Raw genomic sequence first — 18123 nt, forward strand, 5'->3', positions numbered from 1 at the left:
AACTCGTCTTCCCAAGTAGCGAGGTTGGGATACTCTCGAGACTCTAACCCGATCCCTCTATTTCGAGTCGAGGTCGTACTAGACGGTCCGGAACCTTGAAACTAGACTTCCTAAGTCGCGTCCCCGAGGTCGAGTCGAGGCTAGGTTCGACCCCAGCACTCGAGAGCAGGCTCCTTAGGTTGCTCTAGCCCTCTCCCATTTGATCTTATTCCAATGGAGAGTCAATGATACATGCCCCCCATGGAGGGGTATTTATAGCCTAGGGGTCCATGATAAAAGACCATGACTACCCTTGAGGGAGGGGGAAATGAGGGCAAAGTGGTAAACTCATCTCTACACCTTTCTTGGCCCCTACTCAAGCTCTTCTTCTCCTTTGACCATGGCATGGGAGGTTTGACCCGTTGACTCCTTTGACTGGCGCCTAGTTGGCATGGCTACGCCTTGTTGGCAATTTGACCGCTCTTTGTGATTTGGTCGTCGCCACATAGGATTATGGCCTGGTCCATGTAAGGATTTTATTATATTACAACATGGACAAATTCGAGTTACTTATTTTCTTGAACGGAAAAAAAATACAAATACACAATATCAATGCCGTCACATCCCGCAACCAGCACTAGTTTGAGCTTGAATTTGAGATGGTTGCTCCGAAGGGATAATATTTTACGAATATCAATGCCCTCACATGCCGCAGCCAGCACTAGTTTGACCTTGATTTTTAGACGGTTGCTCCGGTAGAAATATGCGAGACAAAAAGGTTTTGTAGACCTTGTTCGTAACCTATTCTGGCCGGTGGATGTGAGTAGAATCCTTGCCGTCCCTATTCCATCTTTTGATATGGATGACTTTGTGGCATGGAGCCTAACGAGGTCGGGCACTTTTTCTGTCCGCTCAGTGTATTATGCTGAATGGGATTTAGGCTCCATGGGACTTACGGCATGGCCGTAAACTCAGCAGAACAGACAGTATGGGTCTAGTGGAAGATCATAAAGTCTGGGAAGTTAATTGGAGACTCAGGGTGCCCGCGAAGGTTAAAATCTTTACGTGGAAACTGCTACATGATGCTTTGCCGTACCGTGCCATTCACATGCATATGAAAGTCTCCCCATCTTGCCATATGTGCCCTCATGGTCCTGAGGATATTGCGCATCTGTTCTTTAGGTGCATGCGGGCGAGAGATGTTTGGATAGAACTAGGCCTTCTAGAGATTGTTGATGAAGCCTGTAACTTTGATCGTTCTGGTTTGGCGATCATGGAATTTCTCCTGTGCCTCCGTTCCAAACGCCTGTACATGATGATCGAATCAGGGAACGGCTGGCTATCGCATGCTGGTTCCTATGGTGGGATCGTCGGTGAAGTGTTCATGCTGAAGCAATCGGCACATCGGAAAGATCTGCTTTCTCCATTGATGCGCTTGTGGCGAATTTTGTGGGTGCGTCCTCCCCAAAGAGCACTATAGTCAGGATTGGCTGGGCTAGGCCTCCCGCCGAATGTGTCAAGTTCGACGTCGACGCTTCCTTCGATGCTGACAGCCTGAGCGGGACGGTGGGCGCTGTGATCCGAGACCGTTCGGGGGACTTCATATCTGCCATTACCGGGAAGTTGGACGTTGTCCAAGATGTTTTATCTGCGGAGGCTCATGCTTTGCGGATCGGCCTGGAGCTGGCGGCCCTTACAGGATGCCATCGTCTTGTGGTGTGCTCTGATAACATAGAGGTCGTCCAAGCTATGAACGATGACGGACAAAATTATTCTTCAGCAGCTGCTATCCTTGAAGATTGCTCCACATTGGCAGCTGATTTTTAAGGATCTCCTTCAGGCACTGTCCTCGAAAAGCTAATTCAGTTGCCCACGAACTGGCATCCTGGCGAAATCTACCCCACCCCAATCTTGGTTCCACATTCCTCCAACTTGCATTGTACCTTTCTTAACTAAAGATGTAGCTCCGGTTACGAATGAATAAAGAGGTTCTTTGCTGTCAAAAAAGAAAAGAAAAGGTTTTGTATCGAGAGAAAAACCGTGAGCGCACCATAAGTCGTGGTGCCCCTAATCCAACCCAGCGGTTACGCCCATCGTCTCCTCCGATCCGATTCGATTCGACGCGCACCGATGGGCCGCTCCCCCACCGCCCCCGCGTACAGCAAGCGCAAGCGCCGCCGCCGCCGCACGGCCGGTGATGGAGAGGGCGCCGCCTTGCTCGACTGCTTCTCCAACCTCCCCGACGACGTCCTGCTCGCCATCACCTCCCGCCTCCCGACCCGCCAGGCCGTCTCGCTCTCCGCCCTCGCCCGCCGCTTCCGCCACCTCCCCACCTTGTTCCCCAGAGTCGAATCCGTCTCCATCTCCGACCCCCCCTTCCCGATCCCGATGCGCAACACCCCGCCGGTCATCCTCCGCCGCCTTGACGTCACCCCGACCCGCCGCCTCGTCCCCGCCGCCTTACGCCGCTTCATCGAAGCCGCCGCCGACAACGGCGTCTCCGAGCTCGCCGTCCGCCTGCGCCGCCGCGCGTGCCTTCCCAGGGACATCTTCTCCATCAGTTCCCTCACCGTGCTCTCCCTCGACACCTGCGCCGTGCCGCGCGCGTCCGCTGTCGCGTGCCCCCGCCTCCTAACGCTTAAACTCTACTCCCTCTTCATCAGCCAGGAGACCATTACTGCCCTCCTCTCTGTCGCCACCGGGCTCGAGAGGCTGGAGATAGTGTTCTGCACGGGCTTGGTCGGCGGATGCACGGTGGAGTCCTCGACGGTGAGGAGCTTCCTTTTTCGGCCCGCACTGGAGCAGCGGGATGTCACTCTAAGGACGGCGGGGCTGAGGACAATCACGCTTTACACACGACCGAGGACGCAGAGGGTGCGGCTAGCGCCTGCACCGGAGGTCAGGAAGGCATACCTGCACGTCTCCAACAGTAGCATCCTGACCTTCAGGATGCGGCCGTTCTTGGATGCTGGCACGAGTCTAGCTTCCCTCACTCTCAGAGGCGTTGCCATGACGGTGAGCTCTCTTTCATCCCATTGCATGGTTTAACTACTTTATTAGTAGATGCCTTCCACAATGATGTTAACTTGTCTAGTTCTGAAGGTTTCTGTTCATGATACAACTGGTAATATATGGAAGTATTTACTTAGCCCTTAGATGCCATCGGATAATGGGAGTCTCAACAAGGCCACACATGTTCCTTGGTAATGTATTGCTGATATGTGCTTGTTTATCTGATCACAATGTGACCCACTCTGCAGTACTAGATAAACTCTTCTGCGAATTTTGTTTTAGGAAGGGGATAAGTTCGTCCGTAAAGCCTTGTAGTAGAATTGTCATATATCTGAGTAAAAAATTGGTAGTTGCAATGAATGTAGTTTACTTATAATAATAGGTGTGGTGCATTTATTTTTTTGTGCTGTGGCAATGCATGTTGCTGATAAAATATGTCACTGATTCATATAAACATGAGAAACACAACTTCAGTGTTAAGTTTATGTAGCAATATATAGGTTTCAGGAAGACGATCAGCTGTTTAAGTGAGAACATTACAAGTGGCTGAAGTCAGACAGTACTTAACACTTGTATTTAGGCGTGGTCTGTTTCTTACCTGAACAACTGAACATGCATAACTTTATTTTAACCCATCTGCAGATTTGCTAACCCATTTTATCTCATGTGCATACTTGTTTCTTTGTAGTTGTTATCTGCTGAATATAAAGATACTCTTAAGTTGCCAATTACATTTCAAGACTTGACGATACTATCAGTGAGGTTGGATTTCTCGTGTGAATCAGAAGTTCTTTTCCTGCTGAAGCTGCTTGAGAGCTGTCCTAGCCTACAACAGTTGACTGTTTCGGTATGCACGTTACCATCTCTAAGTTTCATTGAGGAGCTTGGTTTATTGTTAATACGCTTTATATGCCAGGACGCTGAAAAACACAAGGAGGAGACATCGCTGAGTTTTGCTGATCACAAGGAGAGGCTGGCAAAGGTATCATGCCTAGCTGACAGCTTGGTGCAGTTCAACTTCGTTGGATTCAAGGCTGGAGATTATCAGAAGGAACTCCTCGTTTTCCTACTAAATCGAGCAACGAAACTGAAGAAGGTGGGGGTGCGGTTTCCAAATAGCGAAGATGATGCTGTGAGGTGGGCTTTGTCAGTGAGGAAAGCCCCAATTGAGAGAAAATCCACTAAGTTCAACCTTTGCCACCTGGAGTTGGAGTATCCCTGATAGTTTGCTAGCGAGGTTTGTGTGACGCCACATGATTGTGGTTTTACCGCACATTCATTCATTTGGTGGAACTTGTGTCTTACCTTGTGAACATAACATGGCATGGTTGCATTCTTTACATAGACTAGCACAATACCGCTGTTATGGACTATGAAAATGCATGTTGAAAAAGAATTGTGTGCTATTATCTTAGCTCATATAATCCATATGTGTTCCCGTCTTGATGATTTTAGCCAAATTAACAAGTGTTTGGTTGCGTCAGGTCAGATCTCATTTGAAGCACCACATTGCCTGCTAAGGCCCTGTTCGGTTGCAACAATCCCTGGGATTTTGGAAAAATTGAACTAAATTCCATTGTTCTCTATCAATCCCCACCATGAAGGGCAGAACGGAACTGGCCCTAAGGGCTTGTTCGCTTTAGGAACAACCCCCTGGATTGAGGGGGAAATGGACTTCTCTAAATCCCTGCCAATTCCCCTGGATTGGTGAGGTTACGGATGAAACAAGCAGGCCCTAAGAGCATCTTCACTCGGCTCCCTCATATGGCGTCCGGTGCAAGGCCATATGTGTGTGGGTGTGGGTTGGGGGGCGGCGCACCCAGTTCGTTTGGGGTCGAGCCGTGATTCAGCCGCACCCCTCAAATTGTGGCCCCCAAAATACAATTCAAACAATAAGTTTTGGCGCCACTTCAGAGGCCTCCCCAAATCGCCACAAATTCAAAGTCTGGGCGAACAAAATAACAAAATAAATAGTTTCACTCGGCCAGATCATCCTCTGCCGGGGTAGAAGGCACTTCTGAACTTGCCGGTGGTGTACAGGTGGCCCGAGTTGCTGTGTTGGGTGCCGATGGTGATGTCGATATCGCCGGCGCTCTCACTTCGGTCAAAATGAGCTTGCGTTGCCCGTCATACCACGCCTTCACCTCGTCGTCCATGCCGGCGGTGTCGCACATCAAGATCGCCAAGTCCTCCCGCCTTTTCTTCGCCACGTCATTCGTCTTGAGGATCTCGAGCTTCAAGTCTTCTTGATCACCGTCGTCCACCGTGAGGCCACGACCTATCCCTCTTGGTGGCGAGCTCCTCCCTCTTTGCTGCTTGCGCGGCGGCGGCGGTCGTGCACTTCTCTATGCATGTGTACATGCGCTCCGTGGCAGGCGCGGCACCCCTCGCCGCCTTGGCCTTCTTGTGGCCGATAAGTTGGCCCTCCGACACCGCCGAAGCTGTCGCTTTTGGGTCGTAGGAGGCGTCCTTGGACTTGACGAGAGCATTTTGCGTCTCCGTCCAGTTCTCGCATGTCTCAATTCTTGTGAAGATGTGGATGAACTTGAACTCAACGTCGTCGTTGTCCTGTCGGTAGATGGTGAACATGGTGACCATCTACAAGACGCTGGCAAATGTAGTAGCGGCGACACAATGAAGAAAATGTAAAGAGGGTGTCGGCTTATCTGATCGCAGATGTTGCTGCCACTCTGGGGGTGACGGCAAAGCTCTTTTTAACTGCCATGCCATTTGTTGCACGCTTGTTGGATCAAGCCCCAACGGTGCGACATGCCGGACTCATTGCGACCATGGGTCAATATTTTGAACGTCGGATCCATAAGCCGGCGCTCATCATACGCCGCCTTCACCCACTTCCAGTAAGCGTCGATGTTTTGATTCGCACCGATGAAGGGATCCATGCTCACGACCTTCCACGCCTCAGCGAGGCACCCGTCCTCTTTGGAGCTCCACTTGGGTCCTCGGCCTCCTCTGCCGGCCTTCTTCCTTGCCTCGGCCACCTTCTTCTTCTTCCCCTTTAGGTCGGCCACGGCAGGCTCCTCGGTCTCCTCTGCCCATCCCTCACCGGCCTCCTCACCTACATAGGACTCTTTTTCTTAGGTGTAGGTGTAGTGGGCGTGCTGGGAGCCGTCCTTGATCATGTCAGCCATGATGGACTCGCCTTGTGAGCTGTCGAGGAACTATTGGAAGCCGGGCGGTAAGTTGGCGAAGATCCGACATAGGAGAGAGGCCCACGACGCATAGCAGGCGGGGAGTAGTCGTTGGGTTGAAGCCGCCGAGAGGACCCGTGTCGGGGTAGTCTGACGAGAACCGCAAGAGCGAGAGCGTGGTATTCTCATGGTTTTCATGGGGCATATGGGCAGATGACGACGAAATGCTTGACGACGACGGTGACGACGACAACGAACAGCTTCCTTGGTTGCCCCCACTCTAGTACTGCCCGGAGGAAGGCATTGGCGCTGCCCTACCGACCATGGTCACGGCCATCTGCGCGTCCATCCGTTGGGCCAAGGTGGCGGCCCTCTCCTTGGCCTTTTTCCCCGAGTTTCGGCTGGCAGCGTTCTCGACTGACCGCCGGCTGCAGTCCTGCAACCAATTGGCGGCGCTCATCCCAGGCGGACGCTCCACCCTTGATCTTTTCGGTGCTGGCACATCGGCCACCGTGAAGCGAGGTGCTATGTACTTCTTCGGCGCCATGGCTTTGGGCGGCGGTGTGTGTGGAGAAATGGGGGGAAATGGCGGGAGTAGACGGCGAGGCAGGGGGAAGGGGGGGGGGAGGGAGAGGACGGCTAAAATTTGGAGGGAAATTTGGTTTGTCTCGCCGACAGGGGTGGCCCGCATTACTTTTCGGCTTCCCCACATGGCCGCGCCGGCTACGTTCTGGATTTAGGGGGGGGCGAGGCTGCGTGAGTTTTTCAACACTGGCGCCGCCATTTGGCGTTTGGGGGGGGGGTCCTTTAGAGGGCTGGCTGGAGATGCTCTAACTGAGTCATAGATCCGAAAGGGTTGCTATTTCCATAGAAAATTCGTTGATCAATGATTGATTGGTTATTTCTCTTGCAGGAAACCTAAAATTCATTTAGTCCAGCCGCCCACATGGCCACATCCTTGTTGATTTTAGCTTGACCACGCAAAAAGGCCAACAACGAACCCAATGGATGCTACAAACTTATCATGCAAATAACGGCTAAATGTCTCCACAACAACTATAATTCACATTGTTCACTATCAACAAATATTACCTTTCGTGTTCAAAATCTTCAAAAATTACGAACAAACAGATCAGTATCTTCATAAAAATTTAACTTTCGTGTTCCATGACTCCATATGTTTGCCTGATCTATTATTATCTATTAAATTGGAGTTGATAAAGTGACAACTGCATTGCTATGGATTGACAAACCCGCATATCCGCTCTTCTGCATTTTCATACTAATGTTGTGCACTCTGTATTTCCCTCACTTTGAAGTTTACTATGTTATGGTTCTACTAACATGCAATTGTACCTTCTTAGCGACGGTGAGCCCTGGCAGGAAGTGTGGGGGAGGTTGTTCATACGGCACATTTACCAGGTGGTCTGACAGTAGCACACAGTTTGATGTGCTGAAACTGGCCGGTTTCGACAACACACCGAGGCTATACCAAAGAAAATTTACTTTGTGGGCGTCGATTTTTTTTCTCTTCCATAGCAACGCACGGATGTTGTGCTAGTGGTAGACTGGTAGTAGTATGATTGTGTCATGCACTTGGCATAGATTCGATTTGCAGGTGGACTAGGATATGCTAGTCTATTACTACATATTAAATTGGAGTTAGTGGTGATGCTACGAGCGCGGTTGTGGTACGACCTGCGCCGTCTTCCCTATGGATGGCACACGGCGGGTTTGGGGCCTGGTCTAGCCATACCAGACCCGGACCCAGACACCCGCCCCGCTACCCAGACCCGGCCCTGAACCGGGTCTCGTGGACCTGCCATGTTGCCGCAGCCCGCAACACTTCTAGTGGTGTGAATGGCCGAGGAGGAGCGTCTTCGGCAGATGTCAAGGACGCAGCACCAACATGCCACGGGATGGAGCTTAAAGATGCGACGGTGCTTGAGTGAAGAAATCAAGGGATGGGAGTTGGGAGAGGAGGGATTGCAGATGTGGCTCGTGGGGAATTGCAGCCTTGCAGGGGTGACATGGAAGTTGTGGTCTCGTGGATCTTCTCGATTAGGTTAGAGACAGAGGAAGTTGGACGGTAGCCAGATGGGCTACCAATTGGGCCGCTAGAGTATGGAGAATTACTGGGCTTTGAATTTTCTTTTTCGGCTAACTGTGGTATTATGGGCTACCACCGCTATATTGTGCCGAACTGGGTATTGTGGGTCCAGGCCTGGCAAGACCCGTCGGGTCCAAAAGCTTACCAATTACAGACCCATGGGTATTTTTTTTCTTACCAAACCCGCATGCTAATCGGGTCAAGACCCGTCGGATATTCGGATATTGGGTACCCATTGTCATCCATACTCCTCCTAGACACCTGCCGATCCAACTCCTCTCCTGTATGCCAAACTCACAAATATTACATCATGTGCCACTGAACGCGGACACCTCCTCCCCCAACCCCATGTGTTCGCCATGCTCCTGCCCCGGCTCCTAACGTGCGTGCAGATTTAATATTTTGATTTCTTTTCCCTGGATACAGAACGATCGGCGACGGGGAATCAAATCAACCAAACTCAAAAGGCGGAACGACCATCAACCCAGTTCGGCAAATAAAATCAAATTGGCGAACTGCGAGATCGGATGGCAGATCTACAGCCGGAATCAAAATCAAGAATCAAATTATATTCTATAATTATTTTGTGGTGGCCCATTGCAACGCAAGGGTATCTTACTATTTTTTTTATTCTAGGGTTAAAATTGACGGGCGCAGCAACACATTGTATCAAAAGAGCAGATCAGAGAAATATGCTGTTAGTAAGAATCGATTGTATAAGAATAAAGGAGCACTCTTCAGACGAGCTTGTGTCTGTAACCAAACATCAGATGTTTTATTGCTTCACATATACTGTACTATATAGCTTCTCAACAGTTGGTACGAAGTCACACACCCAGACCATTATGTCCCGATTCCTGATCACGAAGGGATACTGCTACAGAAGACTGGAACCTGCGCGATCAGTTGGAAGAATCGGCATAGATTGTGTGCTCGTATTTGCCACTCCACCTGCACATTGTTGGCGTAGAAAAAGTAAGCTAACTTGCTGATATGTCTAAGCTGAATGGCGAGAAAGATTTGGATTTTCTTGCCTCTTGAAATCATCAGATGGGACTTGGAGCTCATGCTCTGAGCTGAATGGTTGGAAAACACAGTCAATGTCTTCGTTCTTCACCTCTTCAATGGTAGTAGGGCTCCACTGTGTTGACACAACAAAAACATTTATAGTAACAAATGCCACTGTGTTGAGAGAGAGAGAGAGAGAGAGAGAGAGAGAGAGAGAGAGAGAGACCTTAGGGGCGTTATCTTTGTCGATACTCAGAGCTCTAATACCCTGTCATGAAACCAAATTAAAACTGGTAAGATGCAAGCAGAAGACCCACTTCAGTTGAGACGATTATAATTTATTATATGGTTGCAGACGCAGTACCTCATAAACATCGCCAGTAACCACAGAACGGAGGATGTTCATGGTTAGTCTGAATTCCTTTTTCAAACATTCGGACAGACTCTGCTTCCGACCTTCTCTAACCTGAAAAGTTGAAAAGAAATCATCAAAAAAATAGACTTGCCTTCTGCAAAGAAAAATAACAGTCTACACCGCAGTGTAGAAATAGATTTGAAAATGTAGTATTTTGCACTAGAATATAGCATCTTTAACCAAAAGAATGTCTAATGTTACCGTAAGTGATAGTGTACAAAATAACTGTGAAAAGGCAGGATGCACATATTTACACAATAACCAAATATGAAGCCACCAGGAACAAAATTGTCCACAAATTATGGAGGAAGAGAGAGTTTATACCGATCGCAGTGTGACCTTCGTTGCAGTAGGAGATGATCTCCTCATACTCTTTAGGACTGGAGCTATCCATTGGTTTCCATCGATGCTCACTTCTGATTCCTGCAACCAAGATACTGATTTATTATATGCAAACAGAGAAATTGTTTGTCTAATTACATGACAGTGGTCTTTTTTTCTTTTTCTTTTTCGAAAAGGGGACGCTCCCCGGCCTCTGCATCAATCTATGCAAACATGACAGTGGTCTATAGATGATTTTTCTACGAGGGCGGCAGAAAGATGATTTGGTCTTAGAGGTATGAAGACCACCAAGTGCATCATGTCTAGCTTCCTACAACATAGGTAAAGCACACAACCGGTATGATAACCAATAACAGCACTCTCCTAGAGCTGGATGGCTAAGAGCAATATAATTTTAGGCATTAAGTACTTAAGTGAATAAACCAAATATTTCGTTGTTTGAAAGTTCAAATGTGAAAATTTGTAAAACTGAAGTGGCAAGTCAGCGCTCCAACAGATCTTTGACATGTGGTAGAACGTAGAGCAAGCAATGGCTGACCAATAGATATGGAACAAACATATCAAGGAATTGACAGATTATACTCTCTCTGTTGCTTCTCATTTTATAGGGCTTATTTTGACTGGTTAGGACAAGCTTTTGACTAACAATTATATCAGAGTACTCATTATATCATGAATATGCAATTTATGTGACATAAAATTGATGTCATTAGTTCCATACTCAGTAATACTCCCTCCGATCCTAAATTCTTGTCGTGATTTTGAACTAAAACCATGACAAGAATTTAGGATCGGAGCGAGTACTTCTGATTGTAATTTGTACTATCACATAAACCAAATATTAATAGAGCGTTTTTCAAAGGCTCGTCTTACCAATCGAAATGCATCTTACGAAAGGAAACAGTGGAATAATAATTTGAGAGAGAAGCAATAACTGCTGAAGCCTTACAAGTGCTTTCAAGATTTCCTCAACACTCTCAGCTGAGAAACATTTGTTGATAGTTGGAAGCCTATCAAAGATTGGTGTTGCCAGTGTCAGCTTGTTTCAAATAAATAGAGTATGCACTACTATATTGCTCAACAAAACATTTCCCAAACGAGTAAACCCAGTTTCCATTCTATGAATAACAGAATTGTTACATTCTTCCTTAACTTGTTCAAAATGCTCTCATGATCAGGTTGAACATCCATAGAGAACTCTTCGATGACAGCTCGGACTGCAGACTCGTCACCTGTGTTTAAATTCAGTAATTGCTTTTCGAGTTCCTCCAGTTTCTGCCATAAATAACAATCTATTCAAACTACAAAACAAACTAATATCAAGTAGTCCATTGATTAGTAAAGGTACAGGTAGACAGTATCAGCTATTTGTGCATGCAATTAACTACGAAGTAATGCAAACAAACAATACAATATAGAAATGCTAACTGTTGGAAGACTTACTTCAGAAAGAACAAAATGAGTAGCAAGACCAGCAGCAACCATTTCCTTTGCAGTCAGCCTAGCACCAGTCAAAGCCAGGTACTCCCCTAAAAGTTCAGTAACATGAAAATAAGCAAATCAAAACTGATACCCTGTGTGTTAAGGGATGCATCAAAGCATCATATCACCCTAATCTATGTTTAATTTGCCACGACCAATTTTTTATCATGCCTAAATTTCTCCTCTAGGAATCTGTGCACGGAAGGTGCTATTGCATGCTTACCTAAATATCCAGGGAGTCGAGAGTGGATATAAGAAAAGCTACAATCTGTGTGTAATCCAACACTTGCCTCGGGAGTGGCAAAAACCTACACAAATAACAATGTTCCTTATGAGAAACTCCAAACAAATATATATATTTTTGAGAAGTCCCCAGCTATATTAATCGATCGAGCCAGAAACATTACACGCCTTTATAACATCAGGCCAAACCTCAGGAGGAGCAGCATTGACAAACAAATATATAACCACACTGGAATAGCATTCAAGTAATTGATTGGATCTCTTTCCAAAATTATCCAATGTTCATACGCTTTTACAGAACAACAGATCAACTGAAAGGAAATAGAAGTTTACAGGTTTGCTATATAATCACTAGAACTTTAACAAGGCAATACATGTAATGATGTAGAGAAATATTTGAGAAACTTAGAGAAACATTATAAACTATAGGACACAAGTATGCACAAAGAAGTTGTATTAGTGTCTAACTGTTTTCTCTGTGACAACTGCAAACTTCAGTGGAGCAACCATGGCTGCACCTCCACCCATGGCAAGTCCATTAACAAGAGCCACCTGCATGAGTACAGACCTTGTAATATTTTGAGAACTGAACTTTTCCAGAAACAGAAACATTGTTCCTCTAACAAACATGTACGAGGGAATCACCGTGGTTTTCTTGTATGTATGAATGTGATAGCAGAGCCAGTACATCCTATACACAACCTCGAGGCATGAATCATCTGGAAAGGAGTCACATTAACATATCCAAACAGGCATGCTCTATTATATGAAAATGTAAATCGTTGATGGGTAGGAAAAATTTGGAGTGCATGCGGTGTAACTGTTAGACTGACAATCGCACCTGATCTCCCTTCATAGAACATCTTTAGGTCCCCACCAGCAGAAAATGCCCGTCCAGCTCCCTGTTGATCACATTCATGCACTTGTGACAATTGCTGAACATTACAATAGTCGTAACAAATTCTTTTGTGACAGGACACCAAATTTCAACGCCATATCTTGCTGACTATTTGTTGGAATCGAACAAGTTTGAGTAGCATCTATCCAATTAACGCTTTATTGTTGCATCGAATGACTTAAACTTCTCCTCATATGGCAAAACATGAATATACTGTGCACTGATAGAGGATACGCACCTTGAAGATGACCAACTTGGCATCATCATCTTTCTCCCACTTCTCCAGGAACTGGGCTAGGATATAGACCTACAAGCAGAGAAACCGAAAACGGACAAAGAACCGCAAATCATTATCAGGAAACCACAGGATCTCCACTGCAAAACCATCTGTAATTAAACAAACTCCTCCCGAGCCAGCAACTCGGGACGGGGACGGAAGAGAGAGCGCACCACTCTGTCGGAGATGCCATTCAGCTGGCGCGGGCGGTTGAGGGTGACCACCCTCGCGCCGTTGATCTCCTGCCCGAGGACGACCTGCACAAAGAGTACCCATTCCACCGTCCTCCTCTGATGAGTAGCCCATCAAACCGCGACGAGAAGGGAAGCTAGAAAGGAATCGTGGTAGACATTTACCTCCTCGGGATTCGCTTGTTCTTGAGCCATGCGGAATCGGGACCTGGAGCTGGAGGTCTCTCTGGTGCGTAGCAGCTAGCGAGGTGAGGCCGATGCGCGATGGGGGTTGGTGGAGGAACCATTGGTGGTAGGAGGGAAGAAGAAGGCTGGACAGGAGCAGGGTTGGTAAACCAGTAGTGGAAGGTGAGTCTCGCGGAATGGGGTTAGGTGCGACCTGTGGGATTGGGAGTTTGGGACAAAGCTGGGTGGGTCGTTGAAAATTTGCCGTGTGGTTTAGTTCGACGCCTCGAAGTGAACATGAAAGCATGCTCTTTTCTCCTTGACAAATGCTACTGCACCGTGCGTTTGAAAACCCGTGTTCAGAACAGCATGAAATGAAACAAATTAAATGTGAAGGGACCTTTGGATCCTCTTTTTCATGAAAGAATTCTTTTAAAGTATCACACTTTTGTTATTTTTCGCTTCGATTTTATAATAGGAAGTTCATTAATGTTTCACAAAAGACAAGGTTCTGTTCTAAGATTTTATTCTGATTCCTTCAAGATTTCATAAAATATTACTAATTCATGCTGGAGCGTGGTTCAATTCGGTTCTTATTCTAAGTCCGCTAATGTAGAGAGGAATAAAGACAGGGAGAACAAAACTGACTTCATCAAGAACCGGACTCTTGGCTAAGATTAATGATGAGCTATAAAAGTATGAATAGTCAGGTTAAAACACAATTCATTGTACGCAGTATAAGCCATATTTTACAATACCTAACACTCATCTAAACCGAGTGCTCCCTCCGTCCCATATTAAGTGACTTCCTATCTATTACATGTACCTAACATTTTTTAAGCATAGATACATCTATATTTGGAAAAATTTGTGACGCTTAATATGGTACGGAGGGAGTACTGGGCAATGGCATTAGACTTTTCACATTCCTTGATCTCAACAGCGGATGTTGCTCGTGCCGCCGCCCTGCAAATTCCAAGACAACGCCATACACCCGACGTGCCGCCGCCATCCTCCTCGCCACACCCTCACCTTCTCGCAGCACACCGCCGCCGCCCGCCATCCTCCTCGCAGCGTGCCACCGCACCTCCTACTAGCCCGCTCCGCTGTTAGATTGCGTTCTTGATATTCCAACTAGTTTTGAAATGACAGTCCATACATCCAAGTTGGAGTATTTAGCAGCTCATCTGAGCCTTTAGACTAAGAACATTACAGGCATAAAAAATACATAGCTCGCATCTAAAAGCGCAACACGTAGTATTAATTTGCTAGGAGCCTTGGGAGGGAGGGCTATGTTCTGATGTTCAGCGTAGCAAACATGTTCGCCAACCTTTAGAAACGTACATATAATCCAAAGAGAAACTGTTGGAAAATCTTCCATTTGGCACAGTAATAACAGCATGATAGCGGCAAACAAACTTTTGCCATTTCATTCAAACTTGCCTCGAGAAAAATTCTCATGTTACTATATAATACTCACAGTAATCACAGCAAGGACAGTTGATCAAATTGATGATGTAGAGACATGCGTAGAGGGCTTAATAAACCCGAAAGGAAGTAGTATCACAGCAAGTCAAACAACAAGTGCTAAACTTATTCCGATAGTAAGAATTGGACAAGGATAGTGAAAGTAACTCGAGGAAAGAATTCTTTTGATTTCAAAATCATACATAAATAATATGTTTGTCAAGAATGCTTACCATAGACTGACAGAGGTCAATGAGCTCAAGCATCCTGGCAACTAATGATATAGGCAACAGGGAAAAAGAGGAAACCAAACATAATCTCGGTAGCCTCGGCAAAGTTGCCTCAAAAAATGAGAACCTAGTCAGCAATTAGTGTATCAGAAGCTACAACTCCAAGCGAAAATACCGGCGATGATGCCCTCCATAAACCAAACAAGGTCAATGAGATCAAGCGACCAAACGACTATTGATATGGGCAACAAGGAAAAAGAGGAAACCAATTTATGTCTTGGTAACCTCAGCAAAGTTGCCTCACAAAATTTTCCAGGATAAATTAGTTCCAGTGATTAACCACATGAGCAGAACTCAAATATGTAGGCAAAGTTTAGGTCCCAACTACATATGCTTTGATCACATGTGTAGACAGAGTTTGGAGGTCCCAAATGTTGACGGAGTATGCCTACCACAAACCTAAGAAGGTCAATGGGCTTAAGCAAACAATCGGCTGATGATGTAGGCAACAGGGAAAAAGAGGAAACCAAAGTATATATTGGTAGCCTCGGCAAAGTTGCCCCAAAAAAAGCATGAATTGAGATTTACAGAAAACACTGACAGAAATTTAGACAATTGAAAATACAAAGTTATTTTAAAAGAAAATGTTGGCAAGGATGCTCATCCATTAAACCATCAGGCTAATGAAATGGGAAAATACAACCATCCAAAAGCCAGCGCAATATTGGCAACAGGGAAAAAGAGGGAACCAAATTAATAGTTGGTAACCTCGGCAAAGTTGCCCTCCTGATTACAGGATCAATGGTTTATGATGCTCAAAAGAGGGAACCAAATTAATAGTTGGTAACCTTGGCAAAGTTGCCCTCCTGACTACAGGATCAATGGTTTATGATGCTCAAAAGAGGGAACCAAATTAATAGTTGGTAACCTCGGCAAAGTTGCCCTCCTGACTACAGGATCAATGGTTTATGATGCTCAAAAGAGGGAACCAAATTAATAGTTGGTAACCTCGGCAAAGTTGCCCTCCTGACTACAGGATCAATGGTTTATGATGCTCAAAAGAGGGAACCAAATTAATAGTTGGTAACCTCGGCAAAGTTGCCCTCCTGACTACAGGATCAATGGTTTATGATGCTCAAAAGAGGGAACCAAATTAATAGTTGGTAACCTCGGCAAAGTTGCCCTCCTGACTACAGGATCAATGGTTTATGATGCTCAAAAGAGGGAACCAAATTAATAGTTGGTAACCTCGGCAAAGTTGCCCTCCTGACTACAGGATCAATGGTTTATGATGCTCAAACGTGAAACTTTTTTTTTTTGAAAAAACAAATCAAATATGTTGCCATTTCTTGGTATTGACAGTCTGATATGACAACTAAATACACACTAGATTTAACTGACAATAATAAACAAAACAGACGACAAGACAGATATTTAGGTAAACCATAACACAGTTGATGTAACCATATCATGCATCAGATGATCACAAATCGTAAAAAGATGTATCAGGAGAAGTCAAGCCTAGAAATGCCATTGCATGCAACTGCTATCTAGAAACACTAAGTTGCATATAGATAATATTAATATGAACTAGCAATACTTCATACTGGACGGGCTTACAGATTATGCAAGGACGAATCAGATCACATAAACAAGTTTGGCCTTGTAGCCTTGAAGGTTGTCTTCAGCTTCCTGGTTGGTGGTCTGACCTTCTGGTAGACAAGAGGGAACTTGATGTCCGACTTGTGAAACTGCTTAGTATTATCACGCTTGCAGATGCTGAAGTGGACCGTGGCCGTCTTGATGATCTGGATGCAGGGAGACCTGACACGGTGACGGGAAGCCATCTCTGTGTACATCTGCTCAACCGCTCCATTAAGGGTGGTGTCACGGTACTCCTTGTACATGTTGTGGTACCCAGTCCTGCTCTGGTAACGCAACCAAATGCCAAAGTTCTTGATTGTGGTGGGGTTCTTCTCAAAAATCTACATATATATCAAAAAATGGTAACACTATAAGCTAAATGGATAGAGAATAATAAGTCCATACCAAATACCATGCATAAGATTACTTCTGAACGAGCTAAAAATCACAAGGCAATTTGTCAGTGGAATGTCAGTAACGTTTCAAACAACTACTCCCTCCGTTCCTAAATACTTGTCGCTGTTTTAGTGCAAACTTGAACTAAAACAGCGACAAGTATTTAGGAACGGAGGGAGTATGAGACTATTGCATTGTCCCAACTAGATATGGAATGTTGCAGTCACGTTTCAAACGACAATGAGATTATTGCACTATTCCAACTAGATTATCACAAATACAATACTGTAAGTTGTAACTGCATACTCGTACTCTACTGCAAAAGTGGACAACGAACTCATAGTAGGATATCCTCAATGAATTGCATTTCTTTTAGCACGATTAAACAAACGTAGGATAGAATAGCTCACCTCGTTGAAAGCGAGAATCTGGCCGTTGCTCTTCTTCACCTTCTTCAGCTTTCGGAGGAAGTACCTGCACAGGAACGCTAAAATTAGCTACCTCTCGAGATCTTTGCGCAAACATCTGAACAATGCTCAACGCTTGGCGCATTATATAGAAGGGGTTCGAATCCAGCACTCACCAGAACTTGGACTTCGCGCGGACCTCGTTGGTGGCCCAGAGCTTCATGCGGTAGATCTTGGGCTTCTCCTCGGTCGGCGTCGGCAGGCCCCTCCCCACCACCTGGTACTGGTGGAACTGCGCGCGCCAAAGGAAGCAAGCGTCAGATCAGATCCCACCTTGGGCGACAGCGTTCTTGCGCTGGGAGGAAGAGGGGTAACGGAGGTGTGAACAGCAGATAAGGTGCTCACCCTGAAGGCGACCATCTTCGCCGGAGCTGCCGGGGGTCGCTTGGAGAATGGTGCGTCCTGCGGTGCTCCGAGATGGCGGCGGCGGTGAAAGGTTTTGCGGAATACATGGATTTTATAGAGGAGGCGAGTGCAAATAGGCTAGACCAGAGGCTGCAGGGAGAGGTGGTGTGAAAACCCTAGAGGAGTAGAGGGCCGGGAACAGTAAAGTATGGGCTGAGTCCTGGGTTTAAGCCCAGTATACGGAGACACGGATGTGCACTATTTTTATTCATTTCCCTTTCTTGAGGATCTCCCCTTTTTTCT

At 46.2% G+C, this 18123-nt stretch overlaps 3 protein-coding genes across 3 annotated transcripts; 1 reads left to right on the plus strand and 2 right to left on the minus strand.

Annotated features, from left to right (window-relative positions):
- Positions 1-2049: 2049 nt before the first annotated feature.
- On the plus strand, positions 2050-4435 carry LOC100824980 (FBD-associated F-box protein At4g10400). The gene is made up of 3 exons (XM_003567073.3): positions 2050-2994; positions 3680-3838; positions 3908-4435. The coding sequence occupies exons 1-3, from the start codon at positions 2110-2112 to the stop codon at positions 4211-4213; spliced, it is 1350 nt and encodes a 449-aa protein (XP_003567121.1). The 5' UTR covers positions 2050-2109; the 3' UTR covers positions 4214-4435.
- A 4497-nt stretch (positions 4436-8932) lies between these two features.
- Positions 8933-13458, minus strand: LOC100825286 (3-hydroxyisobutyryl-CoA hydrolase-like protein 5). The gene is made up of 15 exons (XM_003567074.4): positions 13272-13458; positions 13089-13172; positions 12877-12945; positions 12582-12642; positions 12386-12459; positions 12209-12292; positions 11721-11805; positions 11459-11544; positions 11169-11290; positions 10965-11025; positions 9998-10096; positions 9623-9724; positions 9485-9526; positions 9285-9391; positions 8933-9201 (listed from the first exon to the last, which is right to left on the minus strand). Exons 1-15 carry the CDS (start codon positions 13299-13301, stop codon positions 9153-9155), a joined length of 1155 nt encoding a protein of 384 aa, XP_003567122.1. The 5' UTR covers positions 13302-13458; the 3' UTR covers positions 8933-9152.
- A 2913-nt stretch (positions 13459-16371) lies between these two features.
- LOC100839514 (60S ribosomal protein L18a) lies at positions 16372-17982 on the minus strand. Its single transcript, XM_003569775.4, has 4 exons — positions 17821-17982; positions 17592-17707; positions 17419-17482; positions 16372-16953 (listed from the first exon to the last, which is right to left on the minus strand). Exons 1-4 carry the CDS (start codon positions 17833-17835, stop codon positions 16612-16614), a joined length of 537 nt encoding a protein of 178 aa, XP_003569823.1. The 5' UTR covers positions 17836-17982; the 3' UTR covers positions 16372-16611.
- Between the last annotated feature and the right edge of the window lie 141 nt (positions 17983-18123).

This window comes from Brachypodium distachyon, chromosome 2, assembly GCF_000005505.3.
Source record: "Brachypodium distachyon strain Bd21 chromosome 2, Brachypodium_distachyon_v3.0, whole genome shotgun sequence".
Lineage (NCBI taxonomy): Eukaryota > Viridiplantae > Streptophyta > Magnoliopsida > Poales > Poaceae > Brachypodium > Brachypodium distachyon.

Bases quoted from the DNA above. Each gene is read 5' to 3' on its own strand.
- LOC100824980 (XM_003567073.3), top strand. From the start codon at position 2,110: ATGGGCCGCTCCCCCACCGCCCCCGCGTACAGCAAGCGCAAGCGCCGC. The intron at 2,995-3,679 runs GTGAGCTCTCTT...GTTTCTTTGTAG, and splicing joins TCAGAGGCGTTGCCATGACG to TTGTTATCTGCTGAATATAA. The intron at 3,839-3,907 runs GTATGCACGTTA...TTTATATGCCAG, and splicing joins TACAACAGTTGACTGTTTCG to GACGCTGAAAAACACAAGGA.
- LOC100825286 (XM_003567074.4), bottom strand. From the start codon at position 13,301: ATGGCTCAAGAACAAGCGAATCCCGAGGAG. The intron at 11,545-11,720 runs GTAAGCATGCAA...CTGAACTTTTAG, and splicing joins TCGACTCCCTGGATATTTAG to GGGAGTACCTGGCTTTGACT. The intron at 11,291-11,458 runs GTAAGTCTTCCA...TATTTATGGCAG, and splicing joins CTCATTTTGTTCTTTCTGAA to AAACTGGAGGAACTCGAAAA.
- LOC100839514 (XM_003569775.4), bottom strand. The intron at 17,483-17,591 runs GTGAGTGCTGGA...GTTCCTGTGCAG, and splicing joins CGCGCGAAGTCCAAGTTCTG to GTACTTCCTCCGAAAGCTGA. The intron at 16,954-17,418 runs GTGAGCTATTCT...ATATATATGTAG, and splicing joins AGATTCTCGCTTTCAACGAG to ATTTTTGAGAAGAACCCCAC.